We start from the raw sequence: 25,855 nt of genomic DNA, 5'->3' as shown, positions 1-25,855 counted from the left end.
ACGTACAAGTATGCATGTTGTTAAGTTAATATAGTTTTTTTTGTTACTTATGTTTATGTATTTCAATCAAATATTACAACGGTATGCATCGAAATTAGATAGATGAGCACTAAACTTATAATCAGTGTCATTATGTGTTTGTCATTGCATCTTTATTTTTTTTCTTCCTTTTATGTAACTCTGTAAGTATTAAAAATCTACATAAGTCATTCATATAAAATCTGTAGATTTCAGAAATCAGTTAAAGTCTGTGATTAAAAATCGATGGTTTTAAGAAATCAGTGAAAGTCTATGAACTTTTCAAAGAGTCTATAGACTTTTCAAAAAGTCAATTGATTAAAATAAGTCTGTATGAATCCAAATACAATACACCCCCCTAAGTGATATGGAATAGCATTCATTATCCATGCCCTAACTGGGCATGGCCATGGTAAGGAATTGGACTAATCATGAGAAATCTGCTTGGCATATGGTGAGAGATTATGTAGAAGACCATTCACTGATATAGCATGATATTACCACACTTTAACCGCCACACCAATGTTACTGGAAACTGAAAATGTGAATAGTACGTTCTGATGTATCAGTTAAACTTGGAATATTGTTCATCGATCCATGCCATCCCATATGCATTTGTACGTTTTTGCTTCTGGTAAAATATGCATCATTTTACCAACCCAAATTAAGAAATATTGTATAAGACAATAAGATGATTGCAAACAAGAAGTACATCATGAATATTTGGTACGTAGGATTCGAAGGCCGACGGATTCTAAACCTAGAGGGTCAGATATTTCGAATCCTATGTACTCTCTCTATCAAGTTCCTAATTCACCAGCACACATTAATACGACCAGGGTTGGAAATTAATGTAGCCGGAATTTGCCTGATATGGTTTGGTTGGCTTTGTGGAAAAATGGTGTCAACGAGGGTGGCACACATACCAATCTTAATGTATCCCTAGTGTTGGCCAAACACCTAGATATATGGAACAAAGTGTTATGTATAATTGTATATAAAGATTAGTTGGCCTAACGCAAACAGATCAAGAAACACATAGCCTCAAAGTCTCAAACTCTTACCCTAATTAATCAGTTCACCAACAACATTACTATCATTCATTCCATATTAAGTTTTAGCTAAGTTCTATTGCAATAGGCTGTTATTATGAATGTTTAATGTTTAATTACTAAGAAACGTACTTGTATAACTTAACTCTTTTATTCCTAAACTTTACTACGGTTATTGTAGCCACAAAGCAAGTTTGGACACCAGTCTATATCTATGTCTAATTGGGGTGGCTAATAGCCAATTTTCTAGTAGTAGATATTTCTTTTTCCCAAATATAGAGTCCGTTACTGTATCTGAAAGTGTTGTAAATATAAAAGTTTAGTTGGAGAAGGAATAAGGAAGAAACACACCCCCACTCAAAGTCTAACCCTAATTAATCAATTCACCAAAATCATGCCTAACTAGCTATGGATCACGCATACTGCTTGGCATGGTCAGTTTCTTCCAGTTTTCATGGATGGAGAGAGGCCTCTTGAATCTTCAATATATGGCCGAAGAACTTGCATACATGAGAAGCTCGCTAGCTCCCATCACAGCTTGAATAGCTTTCTGATTAATTGCAAGAAAGGCATGGAAAGCAAACAGTTTGCGATATTCTTCCTTCTGATCTTTGCTGGTTTAGTATTGTTCATGTTCAATCAAATCTCAAACGGATCCAGCCCTTTCTTTCTTGCCCGCCAAATATGTCACACCTCTAAACAGGTAATTATGCAAGTTATGCCCAAGTATATATCTTAATCTCTTATTATCATATATAGTTCCTTGTTTGAATCTGATAATGTTTATGGTTTATATGTACAAATAGGTCAATAACACGAGCAGGGCAGATGCGCTTGAATCAGCTTTGTCTGAAGCTTCCATGGAAAACAAGACTGTGATAATTGCGATTATAAACAAAGCTTATGTAGAAGGAGATAAGTCCATGCTTGACTTATTTTTAGATGGTTTTTGGCTTGGAGAAGACACAAGGCACTTGATTAATCACCTACTTCTTGTGGCGGCCGATCAAACATCCTTTGAACGCTGCAAGTTTCTCCGTCTTCACTGCTACAAGCTCGAGACCGCCGGAGTCGATTTTGATGCTGAGGAAGTGTACATGTCTCAAGATTTTATCAAGATGATGTGGAGGAGAACTCTCTTTCTCGGAGAGACGCTCAAGAAAGGCTATAGTTTCATATTCACGGTGAGTCTATTATCTTAGTGCAAACTTCTTCATATTACAAAATACAAAGGGAAAAGATCACTCTTACTCAATTTTCTAACAACTTATTGTCACCAAAGTAAAAGCTAATTACTATCGTGAGTAGATGGCTTACAATTGTATTGAAATTTTTTGATTCACGTCATTAGGGATCATATAGACATTCTATGACCTCGATCTGATACTAAGATTAGAATAATGTATATTCATGATTCATTTTTTGAAACATGAATAGCGCGGAATTATTCTAGCATATGTATATTCATGCATTTTCTTCTTCTAGCTAGAATAGATTTCAAGAATGTTATGTACGTTAGTACGTACGTTTGCAAGATTAGACATCAATCTAGCTCTTCAAAAAAGAACAAGCCAGCTTGATCAAGATGACAATCCAAAAGAACAATACGAGTATTCGATTTTTACGAACATTTTCTTTATCGTTGATATTATTCTTTAGTACTGCTAGTTAATATTATACATAATTCTTAACCAAACTTTTCATTCACAGGATGCAGATGTAATGTGGCTAAGGAATCCATTTCCAAGGCTAAACTACAACCAAAGCATAGATAGCCTAGACCTCCAGATCAGTACTGATAAGTTTAATGGCGATCAGTGGTCTAAAGACAACCCCATCAACTCAGGCTTCTACATGATCCGTTCCAACAATAGAACAATCTCATTATTCGACAAATGGTACGCCAGAAAAAACGAATCTGCAGGATTGAAAGAGCAGGATGTTCTAAACAACATGATCCGAGAAGGGGTTTTCAAAGAATTAGGTCTCAGAGTTAGGTTCTTGGACACCCTCTATTTCAGTGGCTTCTGTGAAGTCAGCAGAGACTTCAAAGCTGTCACAACCGTTCATGCTAACTGCTGCCGCACGATAAGCGCCAAAGTGGTGGATCTCACGGCGGTAGTTCACGACTGGAAGAGGTTCAAGAGCTTAACTAACTCAAATCAGACCTCGACCTTACAATGGACTAACCATGTCGCGTGTCATAACTCCTGGAAACGACACCGTTAACCTAATACATGTAATGTAGATTTAATTGGCCTGTAACCATAAGACTATAATTTGTTTCGATCGACGTTAATTTTGTGCTGTTTCTTCTTCAAGCTTTGCATTCTTTAGCTGGGAGCAATTGGGTAGCTATACCTAAATGTAGTTGAAACCCAAAAAATGAGAGACTGGGAAAGGAAGGTTCTCATTTGAGAGAGACAGGTGCCCGAAATGTTCTCCAAGCCTCACATATTGTTGGTTTTCCTCAAATCATATCTATTGTGCTATATGCACTTCATGCATCTTGGACTATAAAAGCAATGCCCTCTGGATGCATAACCTAAGCATCACACACACACAACACCCAAAAAAAACAAGAAGAAGAAGAAAAACAGAAAATAAAAGAAACATGGCCGGAAGAAAGACATGGATGGGCATCCATGCAGCTCTGATGACGATTCTCCTTACAGCTCCGGCTGCCATGGCGGGTGGTAACACCGTCATACCAGCCGACAAATCCGGAGTCAACAAGTGGTTCAATGACATTGTGAATCAAAAGTCCGGACTTGACTCTCAGCTTACCAAGGCGGAGCAGGGTACCAAAGTTGTCAAGGTCATGCAAAATGGAGGAGGAAACTTCAAGACAATCACGGATGCCGTTAAAAGCGTTCCGAACGGGAACACTAACCGTGTGATTATATACATTGGAGGGGGTACTTACAACGAGAAGATAACAATTCCAAGAGAGAAACCATTTATCACATTTTTTGGGGATCCCAAAAACATGCCGAAATTGACATTTAATGGTGATAACAAAAAATATGGGACGGTTTACAGTGCTACATTGGCGGTGGAATCCGATTACTTCATAGGAGTTAACTTGAATATCATTGTAATTCTTTTTGTTCAATTCTTTACGTATTATGTTTATGTTCAAATTATGTATCTAGTTCTAACTACGAATATTGTGATATTTATAGAATTCATCACCGAGGCCGGATGCGTCAAGAACGGGCGCACAAGCAGTTGCCTTGAGGGTGTCCGGTACCAAAGCCGCATTGTACAATTGCAAAATGTACGGGTTCCAGGACACCGTTTGTGATGATAAAGGCTACCATCTCTTCAAGGACTGCTATATTGAAGGAACTGTAGATTTCATCTTCGGAAGCGGAAAGTCCATCTATTTGGTACTCAATTAAACTTGAACAATCATCATCATAATCTATTTACTCATTATTTTTGTTCACATTTTGGGCACAAAAATGTGATACATATTTTGTTACACATAGAAAATCTGATACATATTTTTCTCCTACACAACACCACAGAACACAGATCTACGTGTGTTGGGCGACAACGGAATGACGGTGATAACGGCACAGGCAAGAGATGGTAAAACAGAGGACACCGGATACTCATTTGTACACTGCAACATTACCGGAACCGGCAAGGGCACGTTTTTGGGCAGGGCATGGAGGGCTAGCCCCCAGGTGGTGTATGCCTACACCGCCATAGGAGATGTTATTGCTCCAGAAGGATGGACCGACAATAGGCACCCCGAATACGATAGGTAACCTAGATCATATATAAGCTAGCAAATTCTCATTTTCAGCTACAATTGTACATTGTTCTTCAAGTTCATAACATGGTGATGGTACAAATTTGCAGGTCTGTAAATTTTGGAGAGTACAAGAATATGGGACCAGGATCAAGCATGAGTAAGAGAGTGAAGTTCACAAAGCAGCTGAGCGATGCAGATGCAAACCTTTCATCAGCCTCGACTTCATTCAGGGTACCAAATGGTTGCTTCCTATTCCAAATCCAAAGGTGTAAATAGTTGGTGCCATCAGCCACAACTGTGTATGATTTGAAATAGTTTCTGTATGTAACATATGATGACTAATGTGTAAATTATAAAGTTAAATATCATATTTATTTCCTTTCCAGCAAAATAAAATTAAAAAAATGTCTGAGCCCGGGTTCGAACCGGGGACCTTTAGTGTGTGAGACTAACGTGATAACCAACTACACCACCCAGACTGTTTTGATGGTTGTGGATCGAAATAATATATGACAAACAAAGCAATGTAGTTAAATAGGAAAAAAATCAAAAAGTTCGCCGTTGCCGGGGATCGAACCCGGTTCACCCGCGTGACAGGCGGGAATACTTACCACTATACTACAACGACTTGCTGATTAACAAGTAGCTTTTAACACATAACATGAAACTCTTCACAAATCTAGCTTAAAGACCAACCATGTCTTGGTGGGGAGACCTGTCTCCTCTCTTAATTTCCACGAACACGATGTGGAACCAACTGAGTCAAGTCAGTCAAGTGTTCTAGATATTTAGATGTTTAGTTTCAAATTAGTTTTGATTAACCTTATACATTTTCAATTAAAATTGGGAAACAAAAAAGATATAGATAATCTACTTTGATTTAGTTGGGCTCCTCTCTTAATTTCCACGAACAAGATGTGGAGCCAACTGAGTCAAGTCAGTCAAGTGTTCTAGATATTTAGATGTTTAGTTTCAAATTAGTTTTGATTAACCTTATACATTTTCAATTAAAATTGGGAAACAAAAAAGATATAGATAATCTACTTTGATTTAGTTGGGCTCCTCTCTTAATTTCCACGAACAAGATGTGGAGCCAACTGAGTCAAGTCAGTCAAGTGTTCTAGATATTTAGATGTTTAGTTTCAAATTAGTTTTGATTAACCTTATACATTTTCAATTAAAATTGGGAAACAAAAAAGATATAGATAATCTACTTTGATTTAGTTGGGCTACGTATATATAATACATCCCGATCGTTATGATGAGTGCATGAAGTTGGCAACCATATATCGATTTCGAATTCTTCTTACCCTTCAACTAATTATACTCGATTAGTTAAAATATTCCCGACTAATTTATATGTTCAATAATGTTGAGCATCATATCATAATGTTATGATGCATGACATAAATTTGACTTCGACTGAATTGGCCGGCATGGTACTTTTTCCACAACTTCAATTCTCTTGCTTGACTAGTTCATTTCTGCTTGTCATATATGATTGTCGATATTTCCATACATTAATGACTTTTGCCTTCACACTCGAGGACCGGAAATATGTTGTTCCTAGCTAACTTCCTACCACTTTCCTAGCTAGCTTGTTTTCCAATCTCATCACCCATCTTCTCAATCTATATAAAGGGGAGGTGATGTGATCAATAATCCCACAAACTAAGAAGCAATTGCTAGGAAAACAACTACAAAAGGAGAGGAAATATATAGGAACTAGATCGACAAAGAGAAAATGGAGAGGGGAGGCTTTGTGGTTTTGATGATGTGCTTGTTGTGCTTGGTGAGTGTGGTTCCAATGGCAAAGGGAGCCGATACAACTCCAAGTGAGTGTAAGAGGGAGAAGAATCTTCTGGTTGGTGCATGCAAGCCAGTTATAGCTGGGTTTAATCCGTCTGCAGCCTGCTGCCAACGAGTTAGGGTTACTCATGCCGAGTGTGTCTGTCCTTACCTTAGTCCCAAGGTTGCCAATTTGATCAATGTCAATCGCAGCATCAGGCAAATCCAAGGTTGCGGAAGGACTGTGCCTCACAACTTCAAGTGTGGAAGTGAGTCTCTCTGTATCTCTCTCTCTAGCTCTCACTATTTGCAGTGACTTCATGAATTAGCTAGCTAGTGTTATATTATGTATATATCGCTCATGACATTTTCAATTTCTTTGCAGGTGTCACCACTCCATAAGAAGATCAAAGTTGAATCCTACAAGAACGAATAAAACAAATTTGTGTCTCTTGGCTAGCTTTCTCAGTGTGGCGGCTAACTAAGTGATTTACATGGATATTTACATACATAAACTTTAAGTAAAAGTGTTTCTACCGATACGTAGCATGTATTAATAAGAACGAGACTGAGAGAGGAGGAAAGTAAACAACTTGAAAGAAATGGATAGGTGTTTTCTATATTTTGTATGATATATAATTTTGTATATTCAATGCTTGAAGTTTTTTTTCGATGAAAATGCTTGATGTTGAATAGTTGGTTTATGGTGATAGAAATACCTTTCTTTATTACTTTTAGCTTCTTCTTTTTTTTTTTAGGGAAATAACAAGAATTTCATTAAACGGAAATACAATATTACAACCATAAAAGATATCGGTGGTGGAAATACATTCCTCACTCTCCTCCCTACCTACCCGAAACACCAGCGATTACAATAGACAAGAACCGAAACGAGTTCAACCCTAACATAACCTAATCCAGAACCCTCTATACATCCTCACAGTCAACCTAAAAAAGAAACAACCATTTCAAATATTACATGCCAAAGTTACCAGCATATATGCGCACACCTGGAAATCGATGCTTTCTAGCTCCTCACTTCCAGTCGGTAACCTCCCTATTACATTGACAACAAGAATTAACCGACGTTAAAAAAGTCCTTGGACATGACACCATAACCATAGCCCACCCAACAACCTCGACACCAACCTACCAAAACCCTACATCCTCTCTCAAAGAGGAGGCCAAAACCCTCGCTCAAAGAGGAGAGACAAGTCAGACAACTAACCAACCAAAAAAAACAAAACAAAAAAACTAAAAACTAAATAAAACCAAAATGCCCTCAATGGCCAGGCCCAACCCAAGCCCTCTAGACACACAGACCCGGCCCGTACTCAAAATGTAAATGTGGAGGACATGCATATTGGCTCGAATACGTACAAATGCAATGCAATGCTGCTCAATCGGGAAATAGAATACATATTCTTTTTAATATCTAAATTTACATTCTAAATTCTCCTTAAGCATCTATGAGTCTTTTCTTTTCTTTTTTTTTAGATGCCAAACTTCATTCCATCGAAAAAAAAAGTTATGTCATGAATTGATTCATTGTCTTGTGTACAGAGGGCAAATAAGATCGTTTGATTCATGTGGGGAGTATCCTCCTTACACCAATTCACACTCACTTGAAGGTAAAAGTGAGCCTACGATCACTTAGATGATAGATCATAGGCAAACATAGATATGCAAACATGGGAAATAAAGGAAGAACCTATAATTACTTTAGAAAATAGACTCACACCCCACAAGACGTATAAGGCACGACAAGTGCTTAGGATTCTAATACACAGAAATGTATTAGGAATTATTTAGATATATTAAGAAACATAAAATCGAAAAATAACCCTTAGGCCCAAAGGGAATTAACCCTAGGCCCAATAGCAAACAAATTTTTACACTATGCATGTAATGCCATGCTCTACTTTAAATCAGGTCAGGGAAGTTCAGGCAAATTCATAGGGAGCAGATTCTACGCACCAATGTGTACTTGCACTATTAATGTGTAAGTATTCAAATCGTCGTATGGGAAAATCGAATAAAGACTCTCTCTTAAATTCCTTCATTTCATTTTCATTTTTTATCCGATTAAATTAAATGCACATAATAAAAGTACATATTCTTTGACCTAGTGTTCTCACCTCTTTAGTTGGATACACTTGGGACTATTTTTTTAGGTTTCAATTTTGTTAACGGTATTAGTATATATGCATGTAGTGCGACGTAGATGACCAAATCAAAATATTACATATTAGTTGCTCGGTTCACTTACACCTTGGTGCATAGAAGAATTTTCGAGTTTCACATCATCATCACATAAACCTTTGAATTTAGCTTCAATTTTCTTGATCTCTATCTCTATTTTATTTGCAGAATCCATGGCCTTCTTCGCATCCGCTTTAATTTTCTTGATCTCCACCTCTATTTTATTTGCAGAATCCATGGTCTCCTTCGCATTCTTTTCTACTTGTCCTTTCAATTCCATAAAGAGTCTTTGAAGAGATGCATCCAGATCGACAATTTTGTTGGTGTGTTTGTACATTTTGTAGTTGGCATGCTTGCGAACCTTGGACCATTTAAGAACACAATCTAAACCATTCTTTAATTGTATAATAAGCTTTTCCACTTCTTGCTCCGGGAGATGCAGTAACCTGCCATGTTCCGCAACCTCTTCTATTAGCGGTTGTAAAAATTTCAGCGTGGCATTGAACGATTTGAGGACGCCTTTAATCATCAGGTTCTCAACTTTCACTTGCATAACAGCATCAACCAACTCTCGAAATACTACTCCTAGAGCAGGATAAACAGCCCCTCCTTGGCTTGATGACTGAGCTTGATGCACCCCCCTCAAGATATCTTGTTTTTGCATAACATAATCAACCAGTGACACGCTGTTCGGCATAATTCTCCTTCAAAGTAGAAAATAATACTTCAATTCACTGATTACATTCATCCCACAGTGAGAGGGTATATATACAAGTACAAAGAGAGAGTAGTCTAACTAGAATAGGAAACAATCTTCCTGTAATCACAGGATTCCTTGATCACATAGGAATTCTGATTATAAACAGATTTTTTTGCAATTCTACTCCTTCAAGACTTGACCTTGTTCAATAGGGATAATAGTGATTGCGATTATTTCCTAGTTTAACCTAACTAGGTAATTCCTGAAAACTCTGAGCGCCAATAAATTGCTTGAAGAAGAAGAAGGTTGTATGTTTAGGGTTTATTCAAGCCCGTATCTGGTATGACTATCATTATCTTGAACAAAGGTATGTTTAAACGATTGACGACACGGATCATTGAACTGTACCGATATCTAACGATAACTCTAAACAAAGTTAGAGTCTGTAACTCTGTATTATATGTATAACTCTAATCATAACTCTAATTATCTAAACAATACAGATCATTGAACATTTGAACTCTATCATTATTATGAACAAACATTATAAATCAATCACAAGATCCATCTTCTGGAATGGAGCTATACATAATACATAAATGATATATGGCATAGTGCGAATCAACTGAGAGAAAACCTAAGAATTAAGAGCTTGATCGATAGAACATAAAATTTAATAAATTTACTAACCTCAATCAATCACAAATTCGCAATAGATTGAGACTTTGAGAGAGTAATCAGTCGTCTGCCGCGTGCCCACGTCTCAGGCTCTCGGCGAGCAGGCCACGTTCTGGAATTGGGGATCGAGTAGGAAATTTAAACTCCGATTGTTTTCATAAAACTGGAAATTTACACAAACATAACTAAGCTAAGCTAAGCTAGTTCCTCCTCTAACGATCATTACATTACACTACACCTTCTCGCTTCTTCGATGAAGAAAATAGATAAAAATGAACAACAGCGAAACGACGCCGTACAGGGGAATGCATCTACAGCCACAACGGAGGAGGCTCGTTGAGATCAATTGGCAGGCCACGTCGGACGAACCCCATATACGACAAAGTGCTGGATCCTTCCTCCACCAAGCTGCTGCCCACAACCGGAGGCCGAGGACCAACCCTGGACACAACGAACGACGGCCCCGCCGCCGCGTTCTCACTCTTCTTCAGGACGCCGGTGCGGAGGAACTCGACGAGACGGCCGGAGTGGGAGGCCCGCTGGGCGGAGGAGACGTTGAGGTTGAGGGAGAGGTCTGCCACTCCTCCTCCTCCTCCTCTGGTTAACGGCGGCAGCTTGAAGTTGGTCTTGGCCTTGTTGCCGCGGAGTGCCCTGGCGGCGTCGTCGTAGGCGAGAGCTGCCTCTTCCGGCGAGTCGAACGTGCCGAGCCAGACACGTGTCTTCTTCCACGGGTCTCTTATCTCCGCGGCGTAGCGCCCCCACGGCCTCTTCCTCACTCCTCGGTAATGCGGCTGCTGCCCGGAAACTGAACCCCCAGCCATTCAAACTGCGCGTTTGAGAGGAAGACGGAAGGGTCCCACAAGAGCGAGCTCCGGAATCGTCGGCTCGGCAGTTACTTATATAAAGTAGATAAAGCCGCGGTTCGCCGTTGGATCGGGCGGACGGTCGCGACGTTGCACGTGAGGTGGGGTCTGTTAGCGGGAAACGAAAAGAGCCGCCGTCTGGAGTTGGACGTGTGGGTTTTAGTCTGATCGAGGTGACGTGAGCCATACCAGCGGGGCGCCTATAATAAACGGTGGGGCCGGCTGTGGCGTATTTAGGACGGAGGCGGGGACACGTGAGGTGGTGTCACAGTAGGAGGAGACATGAGAGAGGGAGATGGGGTTTTTTTGTGGGCCGCTTCCCATTTTGGGTTTTCGGGTCGAATAAATCTATGGCGTGTTTGACTGGGTTGGTTGTGAGTGTGTGGCCTCAGGTAATAATTACACCCACACAGCTAGAGAGAGAGCTAAAGGGAGCTGTGGGGGTTTTCTCATCATGGAAATCGAATCTGTACTGAGGGGGGTGGGTGCTGTTGGTTGTCGAGATGAGCCAATATGCTCATCCTTGCGTAAGCAAACTCATCGCGGGAACCTGACAAGGATAGAAGAAAGGGCCAGGCAATTATGGTAGTAATTTTGAGTGTGAAACTGGTGCTACTCGATCCCATTTTCGGTGTGAAAGGGAAGAGTTGGAGAGAGAGAGAGAGACCGGTGACTTGAATGTAACCAGTGTACGTGGTTGCAGTCTTTGAGCTGCTAGGCTCCCTCTGCAAGCTGCAGGCTAGGATCTATTCAAGATCCCGCGTGTAATTGAAGGTTGCGGAAGAACTGTTCCTCACAACTTCAAGTGTGGAAGTAGGTCGATCTCTTTCTCATTATCACTCACGTACGTACGTAGGTAAGCCAATCTGTATATATACAACTCCATTTCTGTACATGTCTAGCTTATCATTGCCTTTGTTCATTAATATTTTAGCTGCAGCCTGCAGGTCACCCTCCATAAGATATACCGAAGGCATGCATGGAGATCCTAGCTTTGTGTTGGTTATGCACGTATGCGGATGTATACAATTTCCATAAATAAGTAAAATGCACGTCTTATTTTAAACTATCCGATATTATAGACTTATCGTTTAGTAGATTTGTTTTATATATTACATTGTTGAACATCAAACATTTTTGTAAATTTATGTTTCACCTTACAAATAAAGCACGATAAAGTTGTCACATATGATCGAACGATTAAACGGTTATACTTATAAACTTGTAAAACAATATAGGTGCAATCAAAACGTATTATTGATGATATATTTATAGCATCAAATATTGTAAACATTGCACATCTTGTAATACAATAATTCACATAAGCTAGCCTTTCACCATCTTTTCCTCCCGTGAATAAAAATCTATTGGGTCTCCCAATTACTTGAAATGGCTTCATGAAATTAGCAGCCAAGTTTAACACCCGAATGTTTGATATTCTCATTCTTGTGCTAAGAAGAAATACAAGTGTATGAAGATACTTAATAGCAATACGACGTAGATTATCCGTTCCTTTCTCACTTAGATATCCTTTTGATCGATCAAAACATGCATCAAAAAGATTACACACAACTCTATTGCTAACCAAACCACTGAAACCAGATGTGGAATATAAGCCCTGCGCAGCTGATGTTCCAATGCAAGATATAGATATTCCACAAAACAGGCAAGTTTGATACAAGTGAGGCTCCACAATGAATTGCATTTACATATATGGTTTGTATCATATGCTTAACTGATATATATATATATATATCAGGCCCTTCTAAACGAGGGATCTTTTTTTTTGTTCAATTTTAGGGATAGGCCCACACCATTAGATCTGTTTTTTAATAGACTTTGATGGTTGAGATTAAAACAAAAAACTTAACACTTATGTCAAACCTACACCGTTCCAAATCATTAAAAATAAATTCTTCATTTGGATGACTTAACCATCACCAAATTTTTTGAAAATTTACAAAAGTGATCTACTTATATAGCCCAACGAACTGAACGGTGGAGATTTGATTTTGTGATCAAAAAGTTCGTCAAATGATCTATTCTTAAAAATAAAAAATAAAAAAGATTCCTCATTAGAATGTCTTGTATATATATATATATATATTACAAGTAGCTGGTTATGATACTAATATCTTGATCTATGTATTAATATACAAACTAGAAGACCACAGGTCTATATATACCTCCAAATAGAGACCAAGACTCGGTAATCTCCCCAGTCTGACTAATCTTGAAAACATTGATAAAATATTGCTTACTTGCTATTTTAGTCATGTATATACTACCTATTCTACATGATTAGATATACTTTTCTTAATTACTAGCTACTAGCTTTTAAACTACATAAACAAATCAAAGTCGGTGACAATTTCGTGGGTTGGTGCCTACTGCTAATGCTAATACCACAAAGCAAGAAAGAAGGCAATTTCCTGCAAGTTTCACCTCTCTTCTCAATCTATATACTGTGGGTTGGTGCCTACTGCTAATACCACAAAGCAAGAAAGAAGGAAACCAAATAGTAAAGAAGCTAGAAAATTCTTGAGAAGTAGTACTTAAAACGATGATGAGGGCAGGATTAGTTGGTTTCATGATGATGTGCTTATTGTTCTTGGTAGGTGTTTGGGATGTGGTTCCGGTAGCGGTGGCGGACACGACGCCGAGCCAGTGTAAGGAGGAGAAGAAGCTTTGGGTTGATGCCTGCAAGGCTGTTGCTACAGGGAGTAATCCCTCTCCATACTGCTGCCAACGCGTTAGGGTTACTCATGTTGAGTGTGTCTGCCCCTATGTTACTCCCAAGATTGCCAATCTCTTCAACATTCCTCGTGTTATTAAGCAAATTGAAGGTTGCGGAAGAACTGTTCCTCACAACTTCAAGTGTGGAAGTAAGTCGATCTCTTTCTCACTATCACTCGAGTACAATTCCATTTTCTGTACATTTACAGCTAGCTTATCATTGCCTTTGTTCATTAATTTTCTGCAGGTATCACCACTCCATAAGCGAAGGCATCCACGGAGATATCTTAAGAGAGTATTTATATACATTATGCTTGACAATAAAATATGCATCTCCTTAGCTTTGTGTATTGGTTACGCACGTATAATAATTCTAGGGGTCAAGGCAATACATCCCCCTATGATTTTAGTTAATTATAATGAGATCTCAACTGAGACATCCGGATAGACCGGGATCTAATGTTTCATTTCAACAAAAAAATGCACGTATGTGGATGTATGTTTAGAGATTGAGAGGAGATGGAAGAAAGTGATGTATGAATTGAATTTCCATAAATAAGTAAAATGTATGTTTTTTATTTATTTAAATTATCTGATGTTTTTATTAGCCCTACGGGTTACATGTTATACATTTTATTTTACAACTAATTAAACAAAAAAATATAAGTTAATCAAACCAGATATACAACATTGACAACGAAATTGTTAACTTTGTCTGATGGTTCAGGGATTGATTTATATCAAAAAATTGTTAAAATAACGAGCCAAACTAGTGAGAGAAGAGGAACGTAATTATTAAACACTGTTCCAAAATATGCATTATAAGGATTGACATCTTGGCTTTACCACTAATCGCGTGTACTATTGAGTGGACTAATCGAGCTTAAAATATGATTACCAATCATAGTTTATAAATTTTGACAGGTAACTACCAAGCCATTTAAGTTAATTAAGCGAACAAATAATACACTCACTTAATCGAAATGATGAGTGATGCCTACGAGGTATCCCAACATACGTAGTCTCATAACTCTAGGCCATGACTGATGAGCAACAAAACTCGAACGTTAGACATGAAAGTTCTATGCTAGGCTGCTCGACTAACATTATTATGTAATTATGATTATAATATCTAAAATTTTATTTAGTGACGTGGTTTTCAGAGTACCTCAGCACCGATAGCTGAAGTGTTACCCGAGAGCCCGCCTTTACGGAAACCAAACAAAGCCAATCATCGTCAATTCGTCATCAAGATAACACCAACAAATCCACACTTCCATGGCCACCACCAACCTCTCATTCCCCCACTTCTCCCTTCCGTCTCACCACCGCCACCACCACCGCCACAACCACCCCAACTTCTTCACTCTTCCGACCGGGGCCCGACCAGGCCGGAGAACCCAGGCTTTGGGCAGTGACAAGATTGGAGATTTTGGGGCCAGAGACCCATTCCCGGCTGAGATAGCCAGTAATTTTGGAGATAAAGTACTCGGCTTCGAAAACACAGAGCACAAGATCCTCATCCCAACTGTGTCTGCTTCCTCTCTTGCCCAGCAAGACTGCACCCCTGTCTCGCCTCTCCAGAGTCCTATGCTCCAAGACGACGCTCAACAGCTCCTCAGGAAGGTCAGGTCTTGACTCAAGTTTCATTCTTTTACTCTAAAAAATGCGCAATTTTGATGACCCTCTTTGTTGTTGGTCATAGTTATTGGTTAATTTTGTTTCAAATTGGATGTTTGTTGGTTTGTGTAGGTTGTGGGGTGGAGATTGATAGATGGAGAGGATGGGCTGAAACTACAGTGCTTGTGGAAATTGAGAGATTACCAATGTGGGGTGGAACTCATCAATAGGATTTATAAGGTTGTAGAAGCTGCAGGGCATTTCCCAAATCTTCACTTGGAGCAACCCAATCAAGTTAGAGCTGAGCTTTGGACATCTTCCATCGGTAAACTTCTTGCAAACTTTTCATTGAGGGCTTGATGCACAATTGCGAAACCGTTTGTTAATGACAATACCAACTTCATTGTTGCAGGTGGATTGACTATGAATGATTTCATTGTTGCTGCTAAGATAGATGCGATCGTAACATCGGATCTCGTGCCGAGAAGAAGAGCTTGGGCTTAGTTGAAGCATTGTGTGATTGTGTATTATGGATTTCGTCAGTTACCAGAATGGTCACAAAGACTAAAAGTTTTTGTAGAAGTGTTAAAAGGATGTTTTGTTTTCAGATTTTCTTGTGTGCTGCTGATGATTGATAGCTTGTTTATCACAGAACTCCCTTCATCTTGCAGTTCCAAGTTCAATTGCCTATGTTTTAGAACTTGGAACTGAACAAATGATTACTTGCACAGCAACTAGCCAACTACAAAGGTATTAACTATTAAGCCAATGTTGCTTAACCTGAAACCTCTTGTTCCAAAATACTTTGGAAGATTTTACTAATCGTTGAAGGCATGAGAAGCCTTGTTAGACGCTGCACCAATTCCCTTTTTAATGAGCCACAAGTCTTCTTATCTAACAGTACAAATGCTTAATGATGCCACTAATATCAAACCTTGAATAGTTGCATCAAGAGTGAAGGGTAACATGAGAATGACTGAATGAGAGATATATGAACTTTGTGAGTCAACCCTAGTTTCAACAATAAACGATGTCTTAATTCGAACATCATCTTCTAAGTTCTAACTATGCTATATTTTTTCGAACATAGCGAGCACAAGTGACCCAAAACATAACACGAAAATGAATAGGCAATTTGATGAAAAATCAGGGACATATTGGCCAAAGGTATATAACCACCACCATCCGCCTCCTCCCACCAAAAATACGAACACTCTCAGTCTCTCCCCACCGGAATGGAGAAGCTCAAGTCTTTAGTACCCGGAACCCTGAAGCAAATAATCGCAGAGAGCATCACTGACGATCTTCCCAGCACGTGTTCCTCCCTCCTTGACTTCCTCCTCCATTTCGAGCCATTTCAGCAAGTAAGTATGTCATCCATTTCCACTTTTCCCTTCTCGAACTTTCGAGAAATAACCGGAATAAATTTGATGTGAATTGTCAGATGGTTAAGGACCTGACGGACCCGGAAGTTGCGCTATGTGGGAAGAGTAAAGAGGGTGCTTTGGAGAGTAAGCACAAGGGGAATAGGTGCTTCTTGAAAAGTGATTACGCTAATGCTTTGGATTTCTATACCCAGGTACTCTTTTTTAATAGTTTTGTGATTAGAGAAATTTAGTTACTTCAATTTGTGTAATTGAGAGGTGTTTAATTTGTTTGTGAATTGATTATGTTTTAGGCATTGCGAGTTGCGCCAATGGATGCACATGAAGCAGACCGGAATCTGGTTGCTACATTGTATGTGAATCGGGCTTCTGTGTTGCAGGTGAGTTACCATGTTCCTGTACTGTGATAAAGTTGGCTTCTTTTTGTAGAAACATGATCAAGTTTGCTTCTTTTTCGATAGTTTTGGTTGCTTGTTATTGATATATGTGTTGTGTTGTTTTGGTTAGAAAATGGGGCTTGTGAGGGAGTGTGTAAGGGACTGCAACCGGGCACTTCGGATTTCTTCAAACTATGCAAAGGTGAGATGCTCTTAATGTGTGGCTCTTTTTTTGTGTTTGTAATGGATTTTGTGACTATAGAACAAGAGAGACAAAGAGGGCTGCACTAGCTATCTTGAGGTTTACTTTGTTTGTTTTTGATGTAGGCATGGTTTAGAAGAGGCAAGGCGAATGCAGCTATGGAAAGATATGAGGATGCAATATGTGACTTGGACGTAGCAAAGAGTGTGGAGGCATCGGATGGTGGAAAGAAACAGATAGAAAGTGAGATTAAAGTAGTTTTGGACCAACAGTATAGAGCAGCAAGTTCATCAAGGCAACATAATCAGAATGACTCAATAGTGTTGGGTAAGATTACTAGTTAGAAACTAATGCTATTTATGAGTTATGTACTGTGCTGGGCTCTTTGGACTTTGTGATCGAATAGCTCTTAAAATCCTCTTTAATTTCTTGAGAATTGAGATTGTGATATTCTCTGGACTCCTATAGTTATAAACTGTGATGAAAACTAAAGATGAATAAAACAAGTTGGAAACATACGGAAGCTCCATGTTGGCTCAAAATACTCTCACATACATTATGCTTTTGGCTGTATCACACTTATGTTTTCTTTCTTTATATTTGCTTAAGCTTCAGGGTTTTTCATCCTTGCCTTGGGATAGTAGCAACGGAAGATGTCTCATTTTGAGTGCACTTTTGTTACTGAGCCTTTTAAGTACAATTTTGCTAGTTTTTAGTAATGCCAAGCCATCCCGGACTTTGTAGCTTGTTTTGCTGGTTAAATCTTCTAATTGTCTTTTCTTTCTAAGTATCCGGGAACGAAAATACTAACAACCTATTTAATTTACATCGTAATCCATCAGATGAGCCACAGCAAATGAAATTACAATGTGTCACCACACCCGAGAAAGGGAAGGGTTTGGCTTCCATGGTTGACATTCTTCAAGCGTCTTTGGTACATACCGAAGACCCTTTTGCAACGGTATGAGTAGAAACCTCTTGTTGCCACTGCAATCACCTGCAATTCTGTTGCTGATGAGGAATCTAAAGTATATCGACCCTTGGTTTTGCAGATAATATTAAAGCCTCGTCGGGAAACACATTGCCACTACTGCTTGAATGAACTACCAGCGGATAAAGTCCCATGTACATCATGTTCAATACCATGGTATTGCTCCCAGAAATGCTGTATAGAGGCGGGAGGAGAAATATGCTGTGATTACCCAAACAATCGAAGCATTCATAAGTATCTATCAGACAATCTTCAGAGGTACGTTGTGGATACCACTTTAAATGCTGATTCTGAAAGAGCTAATCAGATTCCTGAACATAAGCATGAATGCAACGGTGTACACTGGCCAGCAGTATTGCCCTCTGAGATAGTTTTGGTTGGTCGAGTACTAGTCAACTCTATAATCAAAAGAGGAGGTTCCACAGATCGTTTCAATCTTGGAGCAATTTCGGTACATGTCCTTTCTAGGTTTTCTACTCTAGGAAATAAGTTACTTGTGCCAATTTCCCGATTATCTGTTAATTTGTAACTGACTGACTTCTATATGTTCTTTTAGGATCTTTCTCACCATTATTCAAGAATGTCTCCCGAGTCGAAATTGGAATTGCATATATATGCTACTGTATTATCATGCTGTCTACAACATTGTAATGGTTTTGAAGTACCAATAAATGGGATCTCTATTTCACAGGTTCTCTCTATTTCTCTCTCTCCCACTCTCCACACACACACAGTGGAGGCTGTTTTCTGACAGCTGTCTATGCTGGGGCCCTCTGTATCTACAATTTGTTTTGAATCATTTTTGGTTGCCATCTGTTGTGTGATGTTCCAATTTGTTGCTGTTGCAGATTGTTATACTTATATCCCAAATTAGGGTGAACTCTATGACAATTGTTCGTATGAAGTTCCCTAACCATCATGAACTAGAAGATCAATTTGGAAATCTTTCACCTTGGAAAGGAGGTCCAACAAGTAATGTGGAACAGGTTTGCCTTTACGGTATGCTTTTACAATTTTCCTTGTTTGTTTCCTCCCTGCCTGTCCTTCTTACACTGCCTTTACGGTTTACAATAATACTCTTGATCTTTATCTAATGTAAAGATTCTTGTAGTTGATGTTATGACTTACATATGTATGCCTTCTGAGTCATGCTGCATTGTCATTTTTTTGTAGGTCAGGGTAGGTCAAGCTATCTATACATCAGCAAGCTTGTTCAACCATTCTTGTCAACCTAACATCCATGCATATTTCCTTTCACGCACTCTTCATATACGAACGACAGAATTTGTCGCAGCAGGGTCTCCCCTTGAATTGTCCTATGGTCCACAGGTACATTCTCTAGCTCTTAATCTTGTTCAGTTCTGGCAATATGGGATAACATTGTGGTGTTCTCCCTGGAACTGTTTGATCAAGCAGCTATAGTGTACAGAATTATGTAGCCGTTTTATTTGCCAAAACCTTTTCTGCCACACACTCAACATCAATGCGATGAAAGGTTGCGAACTTTAGAAAAACTAAGTTCTATCTCTACAGGTCGGGCAGTGGGACTGTAAAGACAGGATTAAGTTTCTGGAAGATGAGTACTCATTTCGATGCCAGTGCACCGGTTGTTCAAAAATGAACTTTTCAGACCTAGTGCTAAATGCGTTTCATTGTGTGAAGCTGAACTGTTCTGGCATAGTCTTGGAGAGCTCTGTTATTAACTGTGAAAAAGAGAAACTTAAGCACTTACCAAACATCCTTAACACTGACAGCATCGACTCTCTTCTTCAGGTAGTGCATATTTTCTGTAATGGTACATAACTCTTTGCATCAAACCGGAATATTAAAATTGAAGTCATATCTTGAACTGAATATTTTGATTCTATATATGCTATCCTCACTGAATATTTTGATGTTTGTTCAGGCTAAAGAGCTCAATATTGTCAGTAAAGCTGTAAATGATATGCAAATCAATAGCTTTTTCCAGTTAAATCCTGGCTATTGTCTAAAATGTGGTACCTATCGTGATCTAGAATCTTCCTCTGTAGCTGCAAATAACTGTATCAGAAGGTATGACACTATCTAAAAGATGGTTTCTATGTTTCAAAATAAGTGGCAACCATCTATTATCTTCACTCCTCATACTAGTCTTGATTGTTCATTTCTTGACAGATTACAGAATTCAATAGACTCAAAAACTATCTCTCGTACAACGCTTTTGGGTGCTTTAAGTTCTCTTGGTGTGCTGAGATCAACTTTGCATGCATATAATAGAAATATTGCAGAGGTGAATTTCAAGCACAATTTACTTGTGATATAAATTTATCTTACATTTTTGTGTTTGAGCACTTGGCCATTCTTTTATGTAACATTTGAATGTGCAATGATACTCATAAGTTTGGCTCATATGACTCTGGATCAGTTTATGCTTAACTTGAATCATTCATACTTTGTAGGCAGAAGACAATTTTGCACAAGCATTTTGTTTGGTAGGAGAGATGCAATCTGCAATGGAGCACTGTAAAGCATCAATTGAGGTAAAACTCGTGTTGTAAGCAAGTCACATCACCTAGCTTAGTTGCATTAGTTTATGTTTCTTAAGCGATTCAAGTCATATGAAATATTTTGATTTTAGTAGCTCATAGTCTCCCATTTCTATCATGGTTCTCGTGTCATGACAAAGTATGATATTGTTTTCTTCTTTTCCTTCAAAATATCATTCACCAGTCATTTCCTCTGTAGATTTTGCCAGCACATACATCTAAATATAAATTTCATGATTTGTGGTGGGCAATTGGCAGATCCTGGAAAAGCTCTATAACTGTAATCACATTGTCGTTGGATATGAACTTGTGAAGCTCTCATCTATCCAGTTATCATTGCGTGACAGTGGTGCCGTGGACAGCATAGATCGACTCTATCAAATATTTTCATGTTATTATGGATCACATACAGACGTCATTTTCCCAGATCTTCAATTCCTTAGAAAAGAGGGGTAAGCCTATTTTGCAGAGGATCAACTGACATGAATTCGGTAAGCAAATTCTTCTCTATTCCTCTTCATAGACAGTGATTGTAATCTTTGGTAACTTTCTTCTTTGGCTTGCAACCTAAATACTGAGGCGAGTAATACATGCATTACGTATGGTGGTCTGATAAACTATAAGGGTACATAGTAACTTTCTTAGGCCACATTATTGAATTCCAAAGCATAGCAACCAGTTGTGGTTGTTTAATTTTTGGCTTTCCTATCCCACATTGGATTAATTTCCTTGCAAGATTTAGTTCAGTTTGTTAACAAGGCTTGCAAGATTAATTGGACTAATTTCCTTGGAAGATTAGGTTCAATTTTTTTTTATAAAATTTTCTATTATCTTGGTTTTTAGGTAATTAAAAAAAAAGGCTTCACCAGGACACCAACTAGGGTGCCTCGCTTTCTAACAGTAGAGATAGAAAGTTCAGTGGGACAATATCATATAATGCTTATGTTTTTGTTAAATTCATCTCTGCAACATTTCACACTGGACACAACTGCTTCATCAAGCATTGGTTATTGCACAGAGTAGTCGTCGTTTAATTGGTCAATTCATTGATTAAACAAAGTTGAGGTTTAATCAAACCAGCTGGCCATGATTAGCGTTTTAAGTTATTAAACACAAAGTCTTCGGTTTGGTTCAATTACTTTGGATTGATAATTCGATAAACGTCCCAGTTGAAGTTTGTGTATACAACACGACACCTCCTTTCATGGCGCAGCGAAACACCCACTTATACATTTAGCTCATCTAGCCAAAGTCCAGGTTGGTTCTGTAAATTTAACGATCAAGATTGAAGATGATTTCGTTCACACTAGCCACGATGCCATTAGTACTCAGGCTCACATAAGCATGAACTTACTAGTACTATATAACGTGGGTATTGCAAGGATGATACCACACCATTTCTAAACACCCATACTTACATACCTCTCTGTTTCTGTTTTCCATAAATTCTCGATCAGTTTCAAGAACATGGCTGGAGTACTAGTTGACGTTCTGATAGAACGTTTGGCTACGCTCGCCCTTGACAAGGTCGAACGAGAGCTGAAGCTGGTGGTCGGGGTTAAGCAAGAAATCAAAAAACTCACCAAGAAACTCGTAGCTATTCGAGCTGTGCTGGAGGACGCAGAGCAGAGGCAAGTGATGGAAGCCAGCGTGAAACTTTGGCTGGATGAGCTAAATGATGTTTCCTTCGACATGGATGACGTGCTGGATGAGTGGATCACTAGAGTTGAGAAGCATCTATTGGAGAAACAAGAAGCACAAGGTGCAGATGTTGTTATGGCTACTAAGAAGACGGTATGCTTCCCCTTTCCTTCCTCTTGCTTTCGCTTCGGCCAAGTCGATTATAAGCTATTTCTTCGTCACGAAGTTGCTAAGAAGATAGAAGAACTGAATGAAAGATTAGATGAGATTGATGAAAACAAACAGAGGTTTAACTTTCAACAAAACACCCCAAGGGCAGTTCCCGAACTACTTCAAAGACCAAAAACTACTTCACTTCCCAATGCTAGAACATTTGGTCGAGATTCGGAAAAAAACCTTATAATTAGCAAGCTGCTAAGCGAGAATAGTGAAGAAAGCGAGGTTCCTCTAATCGTCCCTGTTGTAGGGTTGGGGGGAATGGGCAAAACATGTCTTGCCAACTTGGTCTATAATGAGATCAAAACTCATTTTGACAAGAGCATATGGGTATGTGTCTCCGACCCTTTTGATGAAATCAAGATTGCTCAAGCTATAATTGAAGAGTTAGATAAAGATAATTCATCAAAATCCTCAAATGTGTTGCAAACCTTGATGCAATGTATATTTGATTTGATTAAGGGTAAAAAATTCCTTCTTGTCTTGGATGATGTTTGGTATCCAAAATCTAGTCAATGGGAAGAATTCATCAAACCTTTACACAATGGCGCTGTGGGCAGTAGGGTATTAGTGACGACTAGAAATGAGGATGTTGCTACTTTAGTGAATGCAACTACTGAATTGGTTCCTTTGAAGGAGTTAGGGGAAGCATTTTGTTTGTCACTGTTCTATCACAGTGCAGGCATGGTTGAGAGTAGTGTGTCCAAAGAGTTTCATGACATTGCGTTAGAAATTGTGAAAAGATGCAATGGGTTGCCTCTTGCTACAAAGACGTTAGGAAGCCTCATGCGTAATAAGAAAAATAATATTCGTGAATGGCGAGATGTTTTAAAGAGTAAGACATGGGAACTGAAAGAGGTGCAACAAGATGTTTTTCGACCGCTACTACTAAGTTATCATGATTTGCCTTTAACAACCAAACAATGTCTTTTGTACTGTGTTATATTTCCAAAAGATTATGTGTATGATAAGAATAATTTGGTTGAGTTGTGGATGTCACAAGATTATTTGAATGCCAATAGAAGTAAAGAAAAGACGATAGTTGGCCAAAATTATTTTGATGAGTTACTAATGCGGTCATTCTTTCAAGATATTGAGATAGATGAGAGTAATGGAAACATAATATGCAAAATTCATGATATTGTACATGAATTTTTGCAATATTTGACTGAGAATAATTATTTGATCTTAGATCTTGAGATGGATGATAGTGAGGGAAAAAAGGTGCCAAATGATCAAATACGTCATTTTACCTTAATGAATGCAACCAAGAGAGACTCTTTTCACCTCAAGTGTAAAAACTTACGTACATTGGTGCATATAAATTCTAACTCCATTTCCATTGACGCCATGGTGGAGATGATAGTACAATTGAAAAGCCTTAGGACATTAATATTGTGGCAATGGCGGAATAATGGTCTCAAAGAAATTCCTGAGACGATAGGTGGGTTGATACACTTAAGGTATCTTGATTTATCCGGTAATGATGAGTTGGAAGAATTACCGAGCGCCATGGGTAGCTTATACAACCTGCAAACCTTGCAACTTGTTCGATGTCGGAGTCTAACAAGAATAGATGTGCAGAGACTGATTAACTTGAGGCATCTCTATGTTGAACGCTGCTCATCACTGAGGTTAATTAAAGGGATTGAGAAATTAACACATATGCAAAGACTGGATTGGTTTAATGTCCTAGACGGTTGTGATGAAGGAGGAAACAATTTGGAACATCTGAAAGACATGAACCAGCTTCAAGGGAGTCTTACTATTGACATTCATGGTTGTCCAGATATGGTGGAGAATAATGCAGCAATTATGAAGAATAAGGCTCACATCTTGGAATTGGATCTATTTTTCGGTGGCAGTGAAGATGAACGACAAATTATGAATAGGTTAGAGCCGCATCCAAGTCTGGAATATCTGGCCATAGTTCGGTATGAAGGCGGCACCTTTTCCGATTGGTTGTCGTCTTTACACAGCTTGAGAGTCCTCCGCCTTAGCCACTGCCTAAGTTGTGAGATTTTGCCTTCTTTAGGGAAACTGGCGTCCCTTGAATCATTGGAAATTTGGAAACTCCATAAAGTCTCAAAGGTAGGAGTTGAGTTTCTGGGAATAGAGCAAGGGCAAACCTCCTCCTCGTCCTCCGTTTTCGTTTCATTCCCCAAGCTCAAACAACTCGTCATCGATGACATGGAGTCATGGGAAGAGTGGGAAGAGGGGAATTATGAGAATATTACAATCATGCCATTCCTTGATCAGTTGACAATTAGATCCTGCAAGAGGCTAAAAGCACTGCCGGACTTCCTGTGGAAGAAAACTCTACAGAAATTGAACATCATCGGCTCTCCAATTCTCCACAACCTTTACGGACAAGAAAATGGCGAGGAGCGGACCAAGATTTCTTACATCCCAAGCATCCAGATGCAAGATTTCTTATTCTGAAAAGGTACATTTGGGATACAGATTATCCCAAGCATCTGCTGATATGTGAAAAGGTACATTTGTTTCCATGGTTAGAGCTACGTACAGTTCCTTCATTTAACTTGGATGTCTAATTACTCTCTAATCTCTATCATTCCTCACATTCCAGGCTTCAGCTTCTCTTAGACAAATCACATTTTTAAGTGCAAAGGCAAATTATCTACCTGGTGAGCTTAATATATATCTTCCTCCATGTTCTTATTTGTGTCGATCGAATGGGACTCTGTTGTTTTGTGTTTTTCAAATTCATGATTGAATCGTTTCTTTTTCCATGCATTGTGTATTGTAGGCACGTTTTCCATGGTATGTCACTATTGGAGGGCAGAAGGAAACATCAATTGAGGACCATCACTTCAGGCATGATTTGGCAGAGTTAAGAGGTCAAAGACTCCAAGATCTTACCGGTTTTTTATACATGTGCTTCCTCAGACACTCATCTCCTTACCATTTTTGGCTCTTTATTTCTTCTGCTGTTCAAGATACAGGTAAGTTCACTGCTCTAATTTTTAGACCAAGTCTCTGGACCCCTTAGAAAAGCTTAGTCGCTAATATACAGAAATTGATGATTCACAACCATGTGAATGGCTGATAGGATGGCTGGATTCCCAACAAAT

At 38.8% G+C, this 25,855-nt stretch overlaps 7 protein-coding genes, 2 non-coding genes and 1 pseudogene across 10 annotated transcripts in view; 7 read left to right on the top strand and 3 right to left on the bottom strand.

Moving 5' to 3' along the window:
• The first annotated feature begins 1,656 nt into the window (after nucleotides 1-1,656).
• LOC101313647 (uncharacterized protein At1g28695-like) lies at nucleotides 1,657-3,376 on the top strand. Its single transcript, XM_004307712.1, has 3 exons — nucleotides 1,657-1,773; nucleotides 1,877-2,254; nucleotides 2,781-3,376. Exons 1-3 carry the CDS (start codon nucleotides 1,702-1,704, stop codon nucleotides 3,297-3,299), a joined length of 969 nt encoding a protein of 322 aa, XP_004307760.1. The 5' UTR covers nucleotides 1,657-1,701; the 3' UTR covers nucleotides 3,300-3,376.
• Nucleotides 3,377-3,659: 283 nt separating this feature from the next.
• Nucleotides 3,660-5,108, top strand: LOC101294998 (annotated as a pseudogene). The gene is made up of 4 exons (XR_185364.1): nucleotides 3,660-4,167; nucleotides 4,256-4,462; nucleotides 4,604-4,845; nucleotides 4,944-5,108. The product of XR_185364.1 is annotated as a pectinesterase 2-like (transcript).
• A 133-nt stretch (nucleotides 5,109-5,241) lies between these two features.
• TRNAV-CAC lies at nucleotides 5,242-5,315 on the bottom strand. The gene has a single exon. It is a non-coding gene; the product is annotated as a tRNA-Val (tRNA).
• Nucleotides 5,316-5,392: 77 nt separating this feature from the next.
• TRNAD-GUC lies at nucleotides 5,393-5,464 on the bottom strand. Its single transcript has one exon. It is a non-coding gene; the product is annotated as a tRNA-Asp (tRNA).
• A 1,029-nt stretch (nucleotides 5,465-6,493) lies between these two features.
• Nucleotides 6,494-7,299, top strand: LOC101313356. Its single transcript, XM_004307711.1, has 2 exons — nucleotides 6,494-6,893; nucleotides 7,010-7,299. The coding sequence occupies exons 1-2, from the start codon at nucleotides 6,581-6,583 to the stop codon at nucleotides 7,024-7,026; spliced, it is 330 nt and encodes a 109-aa protein (XP_004307759.1). The 5' UTR covers nucleotides 6,494-6,580; the 3' UTR covers nucleotides 7,027-7,299.
• Nucleotides 7,300-10,515: 3,216 nt separating this feature from the next.
• Nucleotides 10,516-11,025, bottom strand: LOC101313063 (ethylene-responsive transcription factor 12-like). Its single transcript, XM_004307710.1, has one exon. The coding sequence runs from the start codon at nucleotides 11,023-11,025 to the stop codon at nucleotides 10,516-10,518; it is 510 nt and encodes a 169-aa protein (XP_004307758.1).
• A 2,545-nt stretch (nucleotides 11,026-13,570) lies between these two features.
• LOC101312772 lies at nucleotides 13,571-14,384 on the top strand. The gene is made up of 2 exons (XM_004307709.1): nucleotides 13,571-13,952; nucleotides 14,051-14,384. Exons 1-2 carry the CDS (start codon nucleotides 13,631-13,633, stop codon nucleotides 14,065-14,067), a joined length of 339 nt encoding a protein of 112 aa, XP_004307757.1. The 5' UTR covers nucleotides 13,571-13,630; the 3' UTR covers nucleotides 14,068-14,384.
• Nucleotides 14,385-14,957: 573 nt separating this feature from the next.
• Nucleotides 14,958-16,188, top strand: LOC101312487 (putative pterin-4-alpha-carbinolamine dehydratase-like). Its single transcript, XM_004307708.1, has 3 exons — nucleotides 14,958-15,429; nucleotides 15,556-15,748; nucleotides 15,836-16,188. The coding sequence occupies exons 1-3, from the start codon at nucleotides 15,082-15,084 to the stop codon at nucleotides 15,925-15,927; spliced, it is 633 nt and encodes a 210-aa protein (XP_004307756.1). The 5' UTR covers nucleotides 14,958-15,081; the 3' UTR covers nucleotides 15,928-16,188.
• Nucleotides 16,189-16,571: 383 nt separating this feature from the next.
• Nucleotides 16,572-21,359, top strand: LOC101294712 (SET and MYND domain-containing protein 4-like). The gene is made up of 15 exons (XM_004308955.1): nucleotides 16,572-16,787; nucleotides 16,868-17,002; nucleotides 17,102-17,188; nucleotides 17,316-17,387; nucleotides 17,513-17,714; nucleotides 18,230-18,348; nucleotides 18,440-18,829; nucleotides 18,935-19,069; nucleotides 19,227-19,364; nucleotides 19,552-19,707; nucleotides 19,912-20,151; nucleotides 20,285-20,430; nucleotides 20,533-20,647; nucleotides 20,817-20,897; nucleotides 21,162-21,359. The coding sequence occupies exons 1-15, from the start codon at nucleotides 16,659-16,661 to the stop codon at nucleotides 21,357-21,359; spliced, it is 2,343 nt and encodes a 780-aa protein (XP_004309003.1). The 5' UTR covers nucleotides 16,572-16,658.
• A 934-nt stretch (nucleotides 21,360-22,293) lies between these two features.
• LOC101294414 (putative disease resistance protein RGA3-like) overlaps nucleotides 22,294-25,855 on the top strand; it is a 7,034-nt gene continuing 3,472 nt past the window's right edge. Inside the window, exons 1-3 of the mRNA XM_004308954.1 lie at nucleotides 22,294-25,255; nucleotides 25,351-25,408; nucleotides 25,531-25,726. Coding sequence (XP_004309002.1) covers nucleotides 22,371-25,202 — 2,832 coding nt within the window. The 5' untranslated portion in view covers nucleotides 22,294-22,370 and the 3' untranslated portion in view covers nucleotides 25,203-25,255; nucleotides 25,351-25,408; nucleotides 25,531-25,726. The remainder of the gene's footprint in view (nucleotides 25,256-25,350; nucleotides 25,409-25,530; nucleotides 25,727-25,855) is intronic.

Source organism: Fragaria vesca, linkage group LG7 (assembly GCF_000184155.1).
Source record: "Fragaria vesca subsp. vesca linkage group LG7, FraVesHawaii_1.0, whole genome shotgun sequence".
Taxonomy (NCBI): domain Eukaryota; kingdom Viridiplantae; phylum Streptophyta; class Magnoliopsida; order Rosales; family Rosaceae; genus Fragaria; species Fragaria vesca.
The sequence above is the reverse complement of the archived record's forward strand: the minus strand, read 5'-3'. Positions and strand labels throughout refer to the sequence as shown.